This window comes from Seriola lalandi, unplaced genomic scaffold (assembly GCF_002814215.2).
Source record: "Seriola lalandi dorsalis isolate HSWRI2012SDOR001 ecotype SW California unplaced genomic scaffold, Sedor1 jcf7180002054998, whole genome shotgun sequence".
NCBI classification, from domain to species: Eukaryota; Metazoa; Chordata; class Actinopteri; order Carangiformes; family Carangidae; genus Seriola; species Seriola lalandi.
The window spans coordinates 1,253,367-1,273,746 of NW_019525547.1; the positions used below are offsets into that span (position 1 = coordinate 1,253,367).

Here is a 20,380-nt window from a genome sequence, read left to right on the forward strand (position 1 = left end):
ATGGAAGATGTACTCTTTGCAAACGTGTGACTTTCTGACTACATCCTCCCCACCCCCACCCCCTACCCCCTACCCTAAATATGCTTCTGGTTTAGGCAGCACTGCAACAACATCTACTGCATACTCACTGTACTGCTTTTACTTTAAACAGTCACAGAAAATGTATCAGGCATGTGATTGACATGAAGTAACAGGGAATATGAAAAGGAAATAAACTCACTCTATTTTAATTAAAAACATGGGTTGTGAGTCAAAAACAAGTCCCTTAAAAGCATCTCTGATATCTGTATGAACATGTAAATATTTATCACATCCTGACAGCAGAACAGGGTTCTGTAGTGTTTTTACTATTAAATCAGAAACAAACATGGACTAGTCCTTAATAGTCTGATGATTCTGTGACAATTTACTCTAAGTCCCCTTATTTTGCATTTATAAGTAGGATATAAACATTTAATAAATGGCTTATATCACAACTCATGTATTTGTGAGCAGATATAGTAAATGTTTATGTATTTTTGAACAACTGTGAGTTCGTATGGACACCCATAAGAGGCCGGAGTATGAGTGACAAAATAGCAAATCTCAGCTGTAATAATATAAAACATGATTCATGGAAGAAGTTAGAATTTCAGACAAATACTGTACATTAATAAACACTTTAAAATGTCCTTATATCTGGGTACAACTACAGTATAGTGATACAAGTCATTTATTAAATGTTTATATTTGCAGTATATTGCATATGCTAAATGCTAAATGCTAAATATGGGAACTTATAGTTCAGAGTGTTTGCCTACAACTCTGGAAATCTGACATCTTCCAGTATCTTGTCTTAGTGTCATCACTCAAAGATAGGCACTAAATCATTTGAGTGTGGATTTCATGTTGATGAATGTCTAGAAGATGAGATGGAGCTTTGATAACACCCACGCCGTTGCTGCATCCGCCCACGCCATTTTTATCCCTCCGCCAGGTCAGGAGGGTCATGAGTTGTGGATGCACCACGGGACAGTGGTGAAGTCACTTTCCCCATAAACGTCTTTGTCCAGGTGTCCATCGCCGTGCCAGCAGTCAGTCACATTGCTCGCTGCCGGAGCGCCCCTCCTTCGCTGGTTTTGCTGCCTGTTTCATCGCCGTTTCCTGTCAGAAAGGGAGTGAGCTCTGAAAAGAGAGACATGATTTAGCATGATACTGAATAAAGACATCACCAACACAGCTTTTTGTCATCTGTAATGTAGCTGAACTTCTGTTCTTTCTGTCTATGGCCGATACAGAAATCTTAATTCACACCTTTGTTTCATGGAGACTTCAAAAGACCCCTTCCTCTTTACTCTGTTGAAGCTTTTAAATCCAAACTTCAAACTCACCTTTAAGCCTTTAACTTTAGCTTATTCTTTTACTAGTTCAAGTTTTCCACCTGTTACCATTCTACCAGATTATTGTAAACTTTCTGAAAACCACTGCATCACTCTTACTGTCTGTTTGTTCCCTCAAGCACATGAGCACCCAGGCTGTGTGCCTCTCTCTCTCCTCTTTCTTTCTCTGTCTCTCTCCTCCTGTTGCTCTCTGCAGGTATTTCTGCCTCTGACTGCAAACCAGCTCTCCATCTATCTCTCTATGACTGGCGACCTGACCAGGATGTAGTACCCTGACTCTCAAGTAGGGTGCTCCTGCAGAACCAGCAGCTGCAGTTTCAGGAACACATTTGTAGGACCGCAGTATTTCATGACACTGTCACCTGAGGAAGAGGACAGCAGGAATGCATTTCAGTAAGAAGATGGATGACAACTGAAGTGTGAGTATAACAGCTCTTATAAATATATTAAGAGTTGTGAACTAATTACTATTATTTTTAGCCATCTACCATATTTAAATAATACAATTATATATATTATTAATAGTACACACCGTAGAACTGAAACTACAGCCTTCAGTAGGTTATTGCTGAAATGTAATGTTGCCTTGAATGTGTCCCCAGAGTCGTCCTCGTGTCTTGCCTCTCTCCAACCTTTCACATATCTGGTCGAGATCTAGTGGCTGCCAAGGCCATAGCATATGATTCCATATTTATTTCATCTGATAATGACCTGATTATGCTAATTACACAAACTGCATAACAAGCAACTGTTAGCAACCACAAGAGAGAAGTTAGTATTTGGGTGAAATAAACCTTTAAAACTACATAGAAATACAGTTCTGAAACTGCTGCCCTGAAATCAGTCTCCAGTACTACAGGAGCATACTAATGCAACTCTCACAAAATGTCAGCTGTGATTGGCTCCGGCCCACCCTGGATAAAAAAACAAAAAACAAACAATGGGCATAGTAGATAATGCTCATTGTTTTCAAAAACCAAACTGATCTCTGATCCCCACTGGAACACTAACCTCCAAGTGAAACACTGAAGGTGAAACAGAATTTTATCATTATGACACACTGTCAAACATTCCCCATTGTTTTCTTGGAAACAGCACGCATGCTGAGGAAACAGGTTTTGTTGTAAAGGTATAATAACTGTCATCACTGTCTCTTTGTTGGTCCACACCCTTTCCTACACCTCAACCCTGTTTCCCATCAGTTCTCATCCTTACCTCAACATTCCCTTGAAATAACACGCTCACATTTTACTGAGGCACCAGATCAGTCCCCGTCTCCATCCAAAGTCCAACTCCTACTACTGTCTGAAGATGGCACAGTTTAAAATGTAATAAACTAAAGATGGTTATAACTATAATTTAGACCATCACTGAGAAGACTTACAGCTGGAATGGATTGATAATAATTAATATAACAATAAATGTAGTAGAATTAGTTTACTCTGATATTATGCACAAAATCATGTTAGATATAAATTTGAATTAAATGATAATATAAAGTAAACCAAGCGTTGTGTTCTGCCCCATTCTATGAGAAACTATATATTCATAGATTGTGTATAAGGTTAACAAAATATAACACCATCAAGACAGAACCAGTCTAAACAACAGTAAAGGATTTCTCAATTCAAAATGTAATTTTCAACTCTTAATAGAAAAGTAGAAATGTAATTTAACAAACCGTGGTCTTGTCCTGCCTCTCCGCACTCACCTTTCATCTCGGTTTCCATCGTGCCGTTGTCGCATGCTGCTGAGTTTGGACGGTTGCAGCTGTTCTGAGCTGCTGCAGCGTTGGCCGCTGTGGGGTCGCTTGCAGAGTCAGCCGCGTTCGTTTTTACTTGATCCCGTTTCCCTGCAGCGCCGGGACGTTTATTCCCATCCACGTTGTCCATCTTCACCGGACAGAGAGTCTGCAGCAGACCCAGGGCATCAAAGTTTTCTCCAGAGCATTCACCTCGTCTCCTCAACAACTCCAACACCTGCAGTCAGAAAACACACAACAACATGTAGTCAAAGAAAAAATGTATTCTTCTGATTTGGCTGCTAAAATGGATAACTGTATACAACACTACCATTGTGTTTTAATCCCCTTTTTTGGTTTGTCTTATTTCCACACTGAGATCCAGTATCTTGATCAAAACGGTCATAAAAGTAGGATCCTGGAAAAATATTCTCTCCATGATTGAAAACAAGGAGAATTACAAATTATTATTTAATTATTAATTGCTAATCAGAGATCAGCTGTGTCTGAAATGAAATCATCTTGTTGTGTCATCACTGACAGCTTCAGAGACACACAACTGTTCATTTGTGTCAATAAAAGTTAACACTTGTGGGGTTGTTGGCAGCGGTAATGGTACTTTTTTGTTCCAATGAGGGAATTTTTTACAGCACTGTATATCACACTCAGAGTTTGGACACTCAAATAAAACGGCAAACAGTAAATATAGTGCACTACATGATAAATTGGGAGCGATTTCAGACACAGGGGACGAACACTGGCACACCAACTCACAATGCCTGCTAACACACCTTGATGTATTTGTAGGACTTCAGTTCGCTGATGTTCTCCTCCAGGAAGAGCAGATAGAGAGAGAGATCATCCCACTGGCCCCCGGGGGTGGGCAGGACGCTCACTGTGGGCAGTGATTGGTAGGTTTCCAGGAATCGGGCGTATCCATGGCAGAGGAGGGGACGGAGGCTGGCATAGATCACCACTGGAATCAATGCAATGAACAGGACCAGGTTGACAAGGCTGGAAAGAGTAACACAAACAGACTGCGGTTTGATATGCAGAGAGGAGGCAATTCATAAATATTATATTATGGCTGTGTTATAGTACAGCATGACTGACATGATGGTAAGGAATCAATATGAATACAGTAAATATTGAATATTGAAGACTTAAAAAGGGAAAAGCAAACAAGGTTTGACTGGTTAACGGCACCAAGTCAAGCCAAGCACCTTATGAAATCACATGGTTTCTGCTGTGTTCACCAAATGAATTAAATGCATGATTTTCTAAAACCTTTTTAACACCACACATTATGTAATTTAATACCTTTTTCACAATCGTAACAATCGAAGAAAGATGGCAAACCAGTCGGGACAGTAAGGACTACAATCGTTTATCAAGTACATGAATTTATTGACATGAAGTGTCAGTACGTGTCAGCTGTATATAACTGTACTTCCTGGTGATTTAAGATGAGACTGGATTGATTAACCAATCAGAAAGTAATAAATTGAAGTTGCCCTTTATGAGTGAATGAGCCTCTGAGCTACTGTAGCAGAAGTAGTGATTTTGTTTGTTTAAGGAAGTGAAACTTCACAATAAGAGGATTGAACAACCTTCTGTGACCACAGTGCACTGTTCACCAGACACACTTGTGGTTTATAGATGTGACGTCTCATAACGGCTCCCAGAGATGTTAGTAACTGATGTTATCAACTAATGTTGCCATCTCCAGCAGCCAAGAAAAAATATAATGGAGACCTTTGTAAATGAATGCCTTTTTATAGCTTGTAAGCCTTTTCTGAGGCACTGAGCTCAGCGCTGCTGAAGATGTTTTTGCAGATACCCTGCACTGATGACATCCAGTACATCACCACATCACAAAAATCAACACACAAAAACTGATCTTCACAGAGGCAGTTCTCATTGCAGACTTCATGTTTTGAGAGTACCTTATACTATACAGATGTTTATATTATTGTGTCCAGCTTCTGTAGCCGATGACAGACATAAATTAGCTGTCGAAGGAATCAACCCTCCCGACCTCTATCTGATGGATTTCAGTTGAACCTCAGTCTATTTCTACACCAACCAAGCGTTATACTTGCATAGACAAATACCTGAGCAAAGAGAAGACTCCCACGGCGATGAGCTTACACTGCACCTTGTCGGGGATGCCAGGGTCGGAGGCGAGCAGGCCCACACGAAGCCCGCAGCCAAACTCATCTGTGACGGAGGCCAGGCGGAGGTAGTAACCCAGGTAGATGCAGGCACACAGCAGGGTGATGAGAGTCAGGCCGCGACATGACAGGTAGTAAAACAGCATCACCCGGGAGCAACGCTTGGTCATCAGAAACTTCTCCACCAGCGGGTAATTGAAACAGCCCTCGGTGGGGTCGCTGGTGAAAGGGTGAAGTGAATACAGGAGCGGAGAGAGAATGATCACATGGTGTTAAACAGGTAAATCCCCGTCTCTCTGTTAAAATATTCTACATGTAACAACATTAAAAATAAAATAAAATATCCCATCCTCTTTAAATAGTCCAGATAAAAAGACAAATCTAAGCACACCTGATTTCAGATGTCCTTCTGTACCTGTCAGGTGCGAGCAGTCCTGAGGTGGCCATGCGTTTGGCCAGGGTGACGGCACGATTGTAACACCTGTCCAACTCCTCCATGATGAAGCCGAGGTCCGACTGCAGGAGGGGTGCGGCGGAAAATCTCCAGAACAACGCGGGGGTGTACATCAGCACGGCCACCAACAGCAGTATGTAGGGGAAGAACTGAACCGCAAAGAGATCAACAAAAATGTTCATTAACGAGTCGTATTATTAGTAATAACATTACTGCTCATACAAAGGTTGATGTAAGAGATGCAAATACAGTCAAAACAGTTCGAGTGTCCACCAAAGGAAAGCACAGCAGTCACCATTCTTTAACTGACAGACCCGTGAGGTTGTTTGTTTCCTTCTGAGGTTTTTCCATGGTGGAGATTTTTTATTTGAATCTACAAATAAGCCTAATACCAAATACCAGGCTGATGCACTATGATCCTGAAAGACAACTGGTCACTTTCATTTGCATGAAGGTATCAAGTTTCATTTTATCTGTGCTTGTTATTTAGGGGGTTTTCTTTGGCTCCCTGGTCATATTAGTCCTACGCCATTAGAGCTGCAGCAGGGTAATCGCATTTATATATAGCAATGTCGTCCTTGTCTGTGTCTTTCTGACAAAGAAAAAGGGGAAGGTTTGTTGCATTTTTAAACCAGTTGAGCGTTTGCTTCGGTGCATATAGCTAACAGTATCAAGTCTGCATATCCCGTTGTAGCGGAAAAGTTAAAGCCAGACTGTAAATGGAATATTACATCGAGGTGTGTCCCTGAGTTTAACAGAAGCTCAGGCAGCAGCATCAACACTCCGGTGCAGAGGTCAGTAAGAGGTGGACCGCAGCCCGGATCTGGACCCAGACACCATCCTATCCACACCCAGATAGTTTACATCCAGTCTATAAATTATGGAGAATTATTCAATTATTTTTACTTATTTAACCGGCGCAGCTTTGCTAAATGATGCTACTGACTCGAGTCGCAGTCAGTGAGTGAGATACACACTCAAAGCTTACACGAGAGGTATTACTTGGACAGCTAAGTGGGAGAGTGGGACATAAGAGGTGTTGAGATTGTTTATTGTAAGACTGGCTGAGATTGTTGAGATGTGAAATGGAGTTGACAAAAAAAAGCTACAACATTCACCTTTTTCACCTCTCTCTGCCGTGGACTTATTAAAACCCAAAGTTAAAGTTATAATCTGTAACTTTTCCACGTTAAAATGTCTGGGTCGCCTGTCAGTGACATCATGTCCTCTGTGATCATGTGTCAGTGTGTTTGTCTGACAGAAGCTCAACACTGACTTTTATCTAGTTTTAAGCCACATACACTTTTTACACCTTGGTGGTTTTCAGCTCTATATTTGAACCAGATGAAGGATTTTAGTAGTCGAACGTCTGGATCTGAAGTTATCAGAGAAAACAAGCTGAGGAAATGTTAGACAGCTCAGCTCCCAGCTGCTGGAGACGTCCTGTCCTGTGTCACTGAAGCGCGTCAGTGAAGCTCTGATTGTTAAAGTGAAACTGCTTTCTGGGTGTTTCTACTGGTTTGAATCCCCTGGTGTGTTTGTTATGGAGAGGAGGACACCTCTGTGGGTAATTCAGCTGTTGGTAAAAACCTGCTGAACGTCTGCTTCATAAGTTATCAGAGAAACAATCAGAACAAAGGTTGGCATCAATCTCAGCTCCAACTCTTCCCTGAGTCTCTGTCCTCCGTACAGCGTCGCTCAAACACTGACTTCAAATGTCAAACTGCTTCATTCAGTGTTTTTCATGGTTAGAATCACCAGGTCTGTTTGATTTCCTGAACCACTGACACTAAAGGAATCCAAACCGGGAGGAGCTTATGGTAATGGTGGTGAAGATAACAACTCCCATGATCCCACGCTATTTTATGATGACACCCAACGCAGTCTTGTTATTGTTTTGATTAGAGACCCATAGAGGCAGAAGGTACAGACTATGAGTTTAACTTAAAATGAGAAAGGAACATAAAGATATTATATAAGTTAGAAGTCTTTATTTGGAATAACCCCCCCCAACTGGACCTCTGTGGATTTTAATTGAATGCCCCTGCTCCAGTGGATGTTGCACAGAAATGGGAATTACTGCTGACTTTAATAACACAATAAAAACACTGGGGCCAATCATAAAGACGGGAACTCATTACACAGTGTCAGATGTGGGAGTACCCATTCTTATCAATGACCCAAACTTGAACTTCAGTCATACAGTGGTGCAGCAAACCACCAGAACATGTCTGATTGAGTTGTTGAGATTAATCGTTGAACATAAAGTTTCTGTAACTGCAGGGATCCATCAAATTTCAACAACAACTTCTAACAGTGACTCACGCTGTAATTTAATGTTTCACTACAGAACATTTTATGTAGTGTGGGCTGCTCCATCATTTAAATTCCAACCACTGCTGCTTATGTCACTATAGAAAGATCAATTTAGGAACATATAGAGACACACGCTCATGACTGCACTTTATGCTCCGAGTCAGCCTTCACCGTCTTACTGAAAGTATTCTCAAACACACCCTAAAATTAAGAAACAAAGGCTGCCTTTGCATAATTGAAACGCACCACACCAGAAAATCAATTTTACACAATGACAGACTCTGTAACAACATCTCTGAATAGGAAACTTTTAACCAGGTTTAATTATTGCATCCTGTTAAACTGTAGATTTTTTTTTTTTTTTTTTTAAACTTTAAGGAAAATGACAGTCACTTTTATTAATTCCACGCAGCATGGCACACTAGAAGGACAATTCTAATCGTGTGTGTGTGTGTGTGTGTGTGTGTACGTACCTTGTGAAGCCACAGAGGTAGAGTGTGTGTATGTACGGCGGCCCAGCAGTACGAGTCCACATAAGCAGCCTGCCTCCAGGAGAAGTTAGTCGGAGCAAAACAGCTGATCTGAGTCCCTGAAAGAAACAGAGACAAAAAACACAAGACACACGAAGATGAGAGGAAATGATAACAAGAGCGAAAAGTTGTAAAAGGGGCACAGTTGATTTGTATCGGTTGAACATTTTAATCTGCAGATCTGTCTCATTAATGCTGCTCTTATACCCGTCACAGCAGGATTATAAGAAGTTTAAAGCTTCTGTAATGATGGATTTAGCTTTTTTCTGTAGGATATCGTAGGTTGCAGATCTCTCTTTAATTCTCCATCCTCTTCTTTGTCAATTGGTGTGATCTATGGTTTAATCTCGAGCATGTGCAGGTATCCTGACTCACATGATGAGGCTTCAATTAGCCTTGGCTTAAGCCTGTATCTACAGTTTATCGTAAGTGAAATTTTTCACAGTAAGTCCAGCTTTTCTTCACCGCATTCCTGGAATAACGACCGAGTCTTGACCTGAACCAGAGCAGATCTGGTCTTGACTCCAGGCCTGCTGCTCCGTGTTCTCACTCACCAACTGAAACCTCTTGAGCAAAGGCGAGGGAGATGAGGAGGAGGGGCAGACCCACTGCCACACAGGTCACCATCTTGTCCACAGCCAGCTCAGTCCGTACGCCGCGGTATCTAGCCTGGTTGGGCTCCTTCAGAAGAAAATCGCTGAACACGTACTCTGTAGCCACATGTGCGATGGCCATCTCACCACTCTGCTGTTACCTGCAGCACATAAATAACAACACCTGCAGACACAAAATTCAAGAAACACGTCTGTTTTCATTCATTCTCTTTGTATAACACTGACTGTCTCTCCACAATGTCTGAAGCTCCTGTCGCCTTTTTGCCAGGCAAACTTGTCATTATTTGTTCACCAGTAATAACATTTCCTTATTTACCATTTCTCTTCTGTATTATCATTCTATTACATTCTGTCACATTTATATCGTTAAACATGGTTCTGTCTGACCTTTGACCTTGACAATGTTGCTACCAGTAGCTCACCCCCTGTTTTGTAGCAGCTCACCCAAAGGTTCAGAGAATATAGTCTGAACAAACAATGGATGCACAGTTCAAACTTTGAGCAACACAACTTCACTCAGTCAATCTATATTGGATGTTTACATCAGATCAGCTGTAGGTGATATGCAGTGATAGAAACTCTTCTGATAACAGAACAGATATAGATTAAACATTTCGAACAAACACGAAATATGTTGCCATGGATACAGTGAGTTAAGCGGTGGTTTCAACTTGTGAAGATTTTTTCTTAGTGTATGGTTTTTTACATTTTGGAAAATGAAGTAATGATGTATTTTAAGTTCCTGTTTGTGATGTAGCTGTCGCTGATCACTGACCGACGAGCTTCTTCTTTCTCTGGTTTCTAATCAGATTTGCAGAATGTGAGTTTTGGATGTTGATATTTGATGACTTGTTAAATGATCGTATTCATCTGATTTGGCTTGAAGACCAGCTTGAGTGTTTTGATACGATATGTGAATAAATGTGGCCGGTAATATAAGACATGAGGAGCTCTCAGCCCCTTTAATTTCGTCAGTGTCTCTCAGAGTAAAAAAGGTTGAAGACTGCAGTTTTATATAATCTCATTTGATTCATAGCTTCTTACTTTCTAAAAACTGAAGCTGCAGCTGAAGGCCAACAGAGCTTGAATCTTGCCTTATGTAACGTGACTTCCAAACGCAAATCACTGTCACTCTTAAGCTGATTTAAATGAATGTGAACCATGAATAATTTTCTTATGACAGACTGATGATTGCTGTTTGCATTCACCAACTGTGGAGCATCATTTACCCGCCATTTTAGTAAATACCTGCTCAGTAACTGCTTATCGAAATGTGTTGAGGTTAAAATGGTGAAACGTGTTGAAATATTATAAAACCGAAAACAACTCGTGACTGTGACTTCCCACAACATCAACACGCACCTTTGTTTAGCTGGAGCTGGATTCCTGCAGTGTGCAGCAGCATTTTTAGTCTTTGCTGTTATTTTTTATATTTTTCTGTAAATAATTGCCTTGATTTGGGAGCTAGGTTAACTGTGAGTGCACTGTTTCGGTAGCTATGTGGTAAGACTGGTCAGAAAATGGATGTCTGAGGGGAAGAAGCAGTTTAAATAGACTTTACCACCACCCGACTTCACATAAAAGCTCTCAATTAACTAAACACAAAAAAAAACTGCAGCTAATTAGTTTACAATGACATTAGCTCATTACAATTCATTGCAAAACGAGATAATGAACTTGAACTTACCTACCGACCCGCTGCCGTTAAGTGTAATTTCTCTATTAAACCGACATGGTTTCGATTTAGCAGCATCGGCTGCTGCAGGGGTGAAGTTGGAGGTTGTTTTCCAGGACAGGAGCTGTGAGATGTGGCAGACGAGACATTCAACAGATGGAACAATCAACACAACTTTCGAAATGAACCTTCTTCCTGTGATAAAAAAAAACAAAAAAAAAAACCACTCCTTCCGCCCTTGTTAAAAAGCAGATGCCTTCAAGTGCAGCTCTGATTTTCCAACTCTAATGATGCCTTCAAATGCAGATCGTGAGTTTGTGCTTCGGTAAGTCGATTAAAAGTCGAGTGCCATTAGGTAGATTACTAGCATGATGTTGAAATACAGAAAATCACAAAATCTGCAAATCAGTGATCAACATTAGTAAGACTGTGTCGCACACTCAACATCCAGTGTCTGAAATACAATCTGACGAGATCAGATTTAAGGCAGCACACTATGGAGTTCATATTCCCTAAATATAAAAACGCAAGGAAATATGAAACAAGAATATAAAACAATCCTGCAATAATTGAAATTAAACTAGTATTGTAACAAAATATGGCAGAAGTACAGCGGCCTTGAGCGCTCAATGCACTGCAACTTAAGAAAACACATGCAAACAGACAAAACACAAACAACTTTAGCACATTTACATGTGCTGCAAATACTCTCAACACAACACAAGTGTTTACCCGGGGACACTAAAAAGTGATGAACCCGGCTGGGGGGCACTTGTTTAATGCCCAATTGTGACTGTTGAAGTTAAAACACATCCATTGTGTTGTGAGTATCTGCAGCGTATGTGTGTCAAATATATTTGACACACATACGCTGATATTTTCTGAATTTGTTTGTTTTGTCTATTTGCATTTCTTAAGTTGCAGTGCATTGAGCTCTCAGGGCCACCATACAAGAAGCTCAACTGTGAATTACAAAGAAATGTGATTTGCAACCAAAATGACATGTTTCAGTGTGACTATATTGCCTGTAAGTTGGTTTTTTATGTTACCTATTTCCGTTTTTTGCCTTGAGTTTTTCTTCATTTAAGGAATGTTACTGTATGAATACTATATGTTCTGTCACTTTCCAGTGCTCAATAACATTTCATAATAACTGCACAGTAGATGCTCAGAGAGAAAAACTGAGAAACGCTATGGGCTGTACAGTAAGATGCCCAAAGATATTGTGCTTTCAATCATAGAAAAAAGGGGAAACAGTTAAATATTCACATTTCACATTTTAGAAGCTGGCACTAGTGAATTTGATATTTTTGCTTAAAAAAATGACTAAAACGACTAATTAATCATCAAGGTTATTACCAATTCATTTTCTTTCAATCATCTATTTGACTGATCAACTAATAATCCTTTGTGGTTACTTTGGAAATTATTATTTAACAGAGTATATATTAGCGTTTAAAGAGGGGTATAGGAAAGATCAGCCAATCACACCCAGCTGTGGTGCTTAGTGTGTGTTCCCAAACAGCATCTGAATGTCTGTTTTTCTACAGTCTATGGTTGAGACTTTGTATCCCCATAGCAAATATGTCAGTTACACACGGTTTCAGGCAGCAGTTCCTTGAAGTTAACCTATGGGCAAGTCAGCACAAGTGGATCTGCTCTGGAAAAGGGCTTCTTGAAAACTCCTGTGGCTGGTTGGGTTTAGACCAACAGTTTCAGCTATGACAAGACAATGATTTGATTGAATTGTCAACTGAGGACTATAGCTTAAATGATTCATTGTTACTTTAATTTAAATGATTGTGTTAGAATTTTATAGCAAGTCTTCAGTCAGCATCAGTGTCCGCTCCATGTAAACCCCATAAGTAAATTAAATTCTGTTTTTAAATGTGAAAATCATCACAAAACAAATAAATAAATAAACACATCAGAAATCGTCGGTGGTATGTAATTCCAACTAAGGGGAAGCTTAAACTGCTTGAGAAATATCTTTGGATTGGAATATCTCTGATGCAGAGATATTTCCTTCAGCCCGTAAAGGCAGCATCCTCCTGGGCAACGTGACTATCTACGCAGCATGCAGCAGCAGCAGCAGTACTAATTGTATGTGTAAAAAACAAGCTGTACTTTCGACTAAACTATAAAACAAATGATGAGAAATAAAATGGTGGAGTCGGTCTGGGTTCATCGTTCAGAGCTACATTACAGTGTCTCATTTTGGAGGAAGACTGATGCCACTTGGTTTAACTCTAGAAACATTTGAGGAATAAGAAAGAAAACCATTTTGGACTGTTGTTGATGTTGATCTTTCGCGATGAATTCTGGGCATTTCTCGCTCTGCCCTCCCTGGTCCTCCCAACTTCTTACAGCTCCGTCAAGCATTTATAAAATGCTCACAATCTTACCGGAAACGGAGTTATTTATTTCAAAACAAAGGCGAAAAATGTATGTCTTAGGGCAAAAAAAAGGGGAAAAATATAAACATCACACTCATTAATTAGAAAGCTTTTATAAATGTTTGATATGTTCTTTTATTTTCCCACGGTACGGCAAATTTTGGTAATTTACTTCTGTTTCATGATGTTTGTTTTTTTTGTTTTTTTAATTGCTGATTTTAATTCCCCCTTTCTTTCTGTAAAACACTTTGTTAAGAAAAGTGCTATATAATTATTATTGCTTGACGGACTAAAAAGGTGTTGAGGTACGACATAGAAGCAAAAGTTGTCATCTACAGTACTGTATAAATGTATAAGTCTAATGGGCCCCAGATTCATTCTGCAGCATGAGACAATGAGTCCAAATATTCAGCCAGAGTCATAAAGAACTGTCTTCAGACAAAGAAGAACAAGGAGTCCTGCAACTGATGTTGGGGCCATCACAGAGCCCTGATCTGAAACAGCTCGCACGGCCCATTTGGTTTTATTGTGAAAACCTTACCCGGAAGCTACACGCTCTCGTACTGTCAAACTTGACACCGGTAAACGCTTCACTCCCTCCATTCATTTCACTGGCACACAGTCGCATCCTAGCAGCGAACCCTCCCCTCCTGTTTCTCTCCGCCTGGAAAGATGGCTGCTCCGGTGGTGGTGAGACGCTCCGGCCCGGCGCTCTGCCCGAGCTTCGCGGAGGTCTGTTCGTTCTTGGACCGATATGGAGCTGCGCTGGATCTACCCGAGATGACTTTCCCGCAGATGGAGAGGTATCTGCGGGACACGACGACAGGTGAGGGATCGATAGAAGTGGTGGTGTTGGTGGTACTGGGGCGAAGAAGTGGTGGAAAGCTGCGACACTTGAAACCGAAAGAGAAGGGGCCACCACTACCACCATCACCATCATCATCGTGATGATGATGAGGATGACGAAAAATGTTGTGTGTGTGTGTGTAGCGTATGTGTGTGTGTGTGTGTGGCCCGGCAGAGCAGCATCAGATTTGGAGTTTAGTCAGCGAGCTTCTACACTTTCATATCGGCTGTGGCACATTTTGGCCCGTGTCAGAGTCGTTTTTCCTCGAAAGACATCCGGTGTTTTGTTCAAGTTTGTACGGAAACATTTGGGCAGAGAGAAAACGTAGCTGCTAATACAGAGCTAGCCCCCCCTCCAAACCCCACTCACTTTGGACTGTGTTGTGCGTTTGTGCTGAAGTTAGGAGAAAGGGATACATACGGGGGTACAGAATTTGGCACGGTACCCCGGGGGGTTATAGTTAGAGTCAAGTGACAGGTCGTCGATAATGTTGTCAAGGCTGATATTGATCTGTTAACGCTAAACTTGATGTGGGAGCCATGATGCAGCACTGCCGAGTGACCACACACAGCCAACCAGCTAGCTCCGGAGTGTTGTCAGGTGTAAATTTTCACCGGCCTTGCCTCACAGGCAGTCAGGCTGGAATGACATCAGTGTCCCCGGTGTTTATGTGTTGATCATGTACTCACGGCAACGATATTCCCCAACTTTGATCTGTATTTTAGACGGAGCGAGTGATGTTAGCTAAAAACAGTGGATGTTATTTTTTGGCCATTGGTAGAGTGGCTGTCAAATCTGCACAGGCGCAGTAGGGACTCTGGCTGCTGGCTAACTAGTTAGCATCAAGGTTTCCGTGAACTTTTAGTCAAAGTAGAAGACGGAGACGTACAGTTTATTTACCACTTTGTCGTTTATCAGATGTTTTCAGACTAGTAGCTGTCGTGTTAATGACTTTGCATACCGCGTCAGACAATCTTACTTGTTAGCTAGGTAGTTTTCTATAACCGTTAGTTCTGTTGCTCACCGTAAATTCAATAATTAGACATAACAGCTCACATTTATGTTAACTATGGTATTTCTCTCACATTTTAAAATCGGCCACGATATAACTATGTTTTCGTAGTTGAGCTTCTGAGTCTGTGTTGACAATGTGAAAACGTAGAAAATTTCAGTTTGCCATGCCAGTAAAGAAAACTGGAATTTCCTCCTAACACTGGGGCTCCGTAAAAGTCTCACACTTTAGAGTCCTTATTTAATGTCAAATGTCAATGGGATACTTCTGTCATTTTGACAGAACCTGCAGTCATAACAGTATCATGACAACTGTAATCAGAAGCCTGATTAGTGCTGTATCGTAATTTCATCATTGATTACTCTGCCAATTATTTTCTGATGAATTGGTTCATCATTTAATCTAGAAAATGTAAAAAAAAAAAAAAAAAAATTGTGAAAAATGTCTCTCACAATTCCCAAAATGACATTTTCAAAGTACTTGTTTTGACCAACCAACCGTCCACAACCTAACTGATGAATGTCAAGAGTTGTAAGAAAATTCATAGAATTAATAATTAAAATAAAATAAAATAATAAAAATCTTATTTTTTTATTTGGCCAACAGTAAAGCTGTATTTTTATGCTGAAATTATTTATCCTGCACAGCTGTTTACATTTACGCAATTATCTACACTGTGCATGGGAGATAAGAGGAACCTTCTGATATGATGGGCTAACATTTGAATGGAAAAAGTTAGCTGTAAGATCCCACAACCATTGACATTATCTATTTACCCAGCACTGAGTGAGTAAGATATTCATATTAGCACATCAAATCACACAAGTACACTGAGCACTGCTTAAAAACACACTGTCTTGCGTCTCTTTTTAGCTTATATCTTGATGCATTTAAAGTTTGCCACTACGCTCATTGATGAGCCCCCAAAAATTACAGTACTACATGTCATACAAAATGATTTCATCTCTCACATTGTTATTGGCCATACCCAGTATGAGTCTGTATGAACACATTTTACATTCCCATGTGATATCGTAAATGTCATGTTCATTCAGCAATACTGGGCTGTTGTCCAACATTACAGTGTAGTGCAGGACCAGCCTTAAGAAAGTTTGAAAGGTGTTGCTGTCAAGTTGTTTATCTGTTTGTACAAACCTATTTTTCATGGTTAATTAATCAACACCTCTGTTTTGGTTCATAGATTCATTATTTTGTTGAATATCAATTTTAAGATGAAATCACATTGTTGAGTCTTAACTGATCTCAGTTGAAATTCTCAGTGAAACCCTCTGATAGAAGAATCTTGCGCTAAATAAAAAAGTAAACATTGTCTTTAATCTCCTGAAAACAGAGGCTGGAGGTCGGTGTCAGCTGAAAAACAGAACCCTGCCGCTGTCTGCAAACATTGACACTGGACTTGAAGTGAAGTATGGAACGTTAAGATGAACACTGTCATGTTTCTAATCATCGTGTGTTCTGTGTGTTCTCCAGTACCTAAACCCCTTGTGGAGCTCCACGTGAAGCTGCTCAGAAAACTGGGAAGGTCTGTGTCTACTGACCGCTGGGAAAAATACCTGGCTAAGGTGAGGGCTCTGTGTATGTGTGTTTGTGGTGTGGAGTGACAACTGAGAATTTCCCACTAACATTAGAGCCTTACCTGTGTTGTGTTCAATGGACAGAGAATGTTGAAATAGGAGGAGAGATATTAGCGAAGATTAAACCAACAGATCAGACAGATTACTTGTGAAAACTGGTTTGTATGTTGTGACTATATCAGTAATTGTTTCCTGTAGGTTTGCCAGGAGTTGAACAACACCTGGGCATGGGAGCTGGAACAGAAGGGCTACCAGGAGATGTCCATGGAGTGCAAGTCAAGCATCCTCAAAGTATGAGATGCCTCTTTCTATTTTATGTAACTAAATGTCCAAAATCCCCCCTCGTCCTCTTTTCACACGTTTCCAACGTTTACCTTACAGTATCTCTGCGAGTGTCAGTTTGATGACAATCTGAAGTTCAAGATGGCGATCAATGAGGAGGACCCAGAGAAGATGCGTCTGCAGCCTGTAGGTCGGGACCGGTATGGTCTGATGTACTGGCTTCAGCTGGACCAGGAGCAGAACATCCGGCTGTACACGGAGGAGCAGGACGATCTGGACGGATCCACCTGGAACTGTATCGTCAGGTAGGACTGTCGTCTTCATCTGGTCCATACACCTGCTGTGGTGTGTCAACAGATCAGGCTGCGATCACATCTATTGTTATTATTTTCTCTGTAAGAAAAAAAAAAAAGTTTTTCATTTTTTTTTTACAATCTGGATCGTATTTTTTTAGAAAAGTTGTTTTTCAAATTTTTGTTTGGTTAGATACACAAATTTACTTGCCGACTTCGGCCTAAGGCTAAAGTAGTCTCCTCACTTCTGAAAAACAAATTGTATTTTAAAAATGAGTTGCGTTCCTGCTGTTTGAGCCACTTATCAATCTGTCTTCTCAGGACTCGTAATGACCTGGCGGAGGCTCTGGAGCTGTTGAAGGCTCAGATTGATCAAAACCAGAATCAGGACAAGGACAAGGACAAGGACCAGAACCAGAACCAGAACCAGGCTGGATCCAGGAGCGCCAGCCCCACAGAGAAAGATGCAGGTATGTTAGGCCAACGAATAGATATTGTTTATATTATCGATAGAAACATCATCAGAGGATTAACAGCCTATGAATGCATGTAGGTGATAACTTCAAATTTTGTAACAGAGACAAAATATTTAAAGCAGTTGTTAAATTTTGATCATCTTCTCTCCTGCATGTCAGTTGAAATGCTGTTGAGGTTTCTATGACTACATAAGACAAAACTAAGAGCCTTCTTAGCAATTGCATGTTACATGTGTACTGTATAGTCATAGCAGAAACCCAATGTAGATTCTAATTCTAATAAGTTACAGAGAGTTAAGTAAAGGGCAGAAGTTTCCAGTGCTCTCTCTCTCTCTCTCTCTCTCTCTCAGTCTCATTTTCTGTCTAAACTAACTTTAAATAAAATGTACAATGAAATGAAATCAAACATTCTCTTATTGATAGGCTTTGTCAAAGGCAAACTGCATGTAGAACAGTAGGGCTGGTAGTAGCGGAGAGGTAGCCGTCACGCATAGGTGAAGTGAGTAGTGTGGTCCTAGTGTAACTTCTAAAGAGAAGAAAGACTGACACTAAACAATTATTGAAAACAGTTTCTGAAGTTCAGTCCGATCTAATGGAAAGCGAAACAAATCACTTAAACTGTGCTCAGAATAACATTTCAGGGAGCTACAGCCCAGGAGAAAACAGGCCAGAGAGAAACAATATTAAAAACAATCTATTATTCTGAAGTTGTTTAATTGAATAGTCTGTTCATTCTCTGTAGACACCTTACAGTCATAATGGTAAGCGATGAAATTGTCTGTGTGTGTTTTTATGATGATTTAGGGGACGAGGCCATAGGAAGCACCAGCTCCAAACCCAAGACCACAGAGGAACATGCTATGAAGGTTGACCCTGTACAGGAAGACAAACCCCTAAGACAAGGTACCTAGATTAAAGAAACTGCTAGTAATCACTTGAGCTGGGACTAACAATACCTTTTTAAAGAAGTAAGTAAAATGTCAGACAGACAGACAGACAGACAGGTAAAATCTGAAAGATAGTTTTGGTTGTCCTTGATTCATGTTGAGCTAAATAACAATTTCGGGGCAGTTATTTTTTCTTTATTGGAAAGCGTACATCGGAGAGTTGACAGGAACTGATGGAAGAGGGAGAGTGGGGATGACTGACATGCAAAAAATACGACAGGTGTTTCATCTGTCTGGTCAGCATCCTAAACCCCCGAAGGGGAACCAGGACACCCTACAATTTTGTGTCTATCACTGAAAATGAGGGATGGGCAAATTGTATGTCAAAGTATCCACTACTACCAGTTACTTCTGCTGTTTTACCTGCCAGATAGAGGAAAAATAGAAAATGAAATATAATGATAGTCATTTAGCATCTCAGTGACTGGTAGACACCCTGAGCAGCAAAACGTCTTTTATTTGATACGGATCTGTTTTACACGACCTGTTCTGCTCCTGGCGCTCTGTCCCTTGTCTTGTTTGCTGGATCTGGGAGTATAAAAGTGTAATTGTGTTGTGGTTTCTGTGTTGTAGTGTTAAAGCAGGAGCAGACATCGACCATCAAGCTGGAAAACACTGAGGCTGAGGTAAAGGAAGACAAGGCTGACCACAAACCACCTGTGTTCGATAACCGCGTGAGCACCATCACCACCATCGTCAAATCAGAATCCAGGGACGCCGATGCCCCCAAAAATGCTGTGTCAGTCGTCATGGCACCAGGTGCGACTGTGACAAAACAGGAAATGAACAAGGAGGAGGAAGCAGGGCGGGCAGTCGTCAGGAGCAACCAGCAGGCCAAGATACCACTGAAGAAGAGGGAGCTTAAGCTTGCTGAGAGTTACCACAGCAACCACCTTAACAACAACAACAACAACAGCAGCAGTAGTATTATTGTCTGTAACCCTTCAGTGATCCAAAGCAAGGACAGCCATGGAAGAGAAGGGAAGTTACCTAACTCATTACCGCCCCCTGGCAGTCCAGCCGTCTCACAGCAGCAGCAGCTAGTGGTCACTGCATCAAGACAAGAACTGACCAATGGGAGGGCATCTCTCCTCCTGCCTCACAAAGAGGGACAAAATGGAGTTATAGGGGTCATTGGTCAAGTCGGTGTTATAGGTCATGTAGGGGTCATCCGCAGCCCATCTGAGCGTCACAGAGCCCCATGTGCTGAGCAGCAGGAACAAAACGGACCAAATATTGACCACTGGGGCTCCAGAGCTGTGGAGGAAGAGAGGGAGGTGAGCCGGCAGTCAGTGCTGGTGAGGAAGGGACCTTCCGAAGGGGAGATGGCAGCAGCAGCCACTGCTCTTCCTCCTCATGCAGCGAAGCTACCATTGTCATCATCAAAACCTGATCAACCCCCTGAAGCTGCAGAGAGAAAAGTGGACTCTGTTAGCATTTCTTCCCTGTCTCAGTCCACAGAGGAACCCAAGAGACTGCCGGCGGAAGACCAGGGTAAAAGAACAACGGAAGAGCGGTTAGACAAGGAGACAAAAACCGGACACAGCAGTCGTCAACAGAAGGATGACGACGTGGACGGGAGGGAGGACAGGAGAAGAGAAGTGTCTGAGCGCCCTGTGGTAGATGAAGGAAGTAAAGATGACCATGAA

The 20,380-nt window shown here is 41.2% G+C and overlaps 2 protein-coding genes across 8 annotated transcripts in view; one reads left to right on the forward strand and one right to left on the reverse strand.

The window, feature by feature from the left end:
• Positions 1 to 211: 211 nt before the first annotated feature.
• On the reverse strand, positions 212 to 11,097 carry LOC111647557 (pannexin-1-like). Of its 7 annotated transcripts, none has more exons than XR_015436558.1 (8): positions 10,896 to 11,097; positions 9,149 to 9,371; positions 8,538 to 8,653; positions 5,710 to 5,897; positions 5,235 to 5,513; positions 3,912 to 4,134; positions 1,912 to 3,358; positions 212 to 1,741 (listed from the first exon to the last, which is right to left on the reverse strand). XR_015436558.1 is itself a non-coding variant. In XM_023397179.2 (8 exons), exons 2-8 carry the CDS (start codon positions 9,327 to 9,329, stop codon positions 1,079 to 1,081), a joined length of 1,341 nt encoding a protein of 446 aa, XP_023252947.1. In that variant the 5' UTR covers positions 9,330 to 9,371; positions 10,896 to 11,096; the 3' UTR covers positions 212 to 1,078. The 7 variants fall into 7 exon arrangements, 5 of the variants coding, with proteins under 5 accessions (XP_023252947.1, XP_087027566.1, XP_087027564.1 ...); XR_015436559.1 differs by having other exon boundaries at positions 212 to 1,164; positions 1,651 to 3,358; XM_023397179.2 differs by having other exon boundaries at positions 212 to 1,164; positions 3,091 to 3,358; positions 10,896 to 11,096.
• A 2,823-nt stretch (positions 11,098 to 13,920) lies between these two features.
• The window catches only part of rsf1a (remodeling and spacing factor 1a), a gene marked incomplete at its 3' end in the record, with an annotated part of 9,120 nt that continues 2,660 nt past the window's right edge, over positions 13,921 to 20,380 (forward strand). Inside the window, exons 1-7 of the mRNA XM_023397163.2 lie at positions 13,921 to 14,105; positions 16,630 to 16,721; positions 16,932 to 17,024; positions 17,115 to 17,320; positions 17,630 to 17,778; positions 18,589 to 18,687; positions 19,305 to 20,379. Coding sequence (XP_023252931.1) covers positions 13,952 to 14,105; positions 16,630 to 16,721; positions 16,932 to 17,024; positions 17,115 to 17,320; positions 17,630 to 17,778; positions 18,589 to 18,687; positions 19,305 to 20,379 — 1,868 coding nt within the window. The remainder of the gene's footprint in view (positions 14,106 to 16,629; positions 16,722 to 16,931; positions 17,025 to 17,114; positions 17,321 to 17,629; positions 17,779 to 18,588; positions 18,688 to 19,304; position 20,380) is intronic.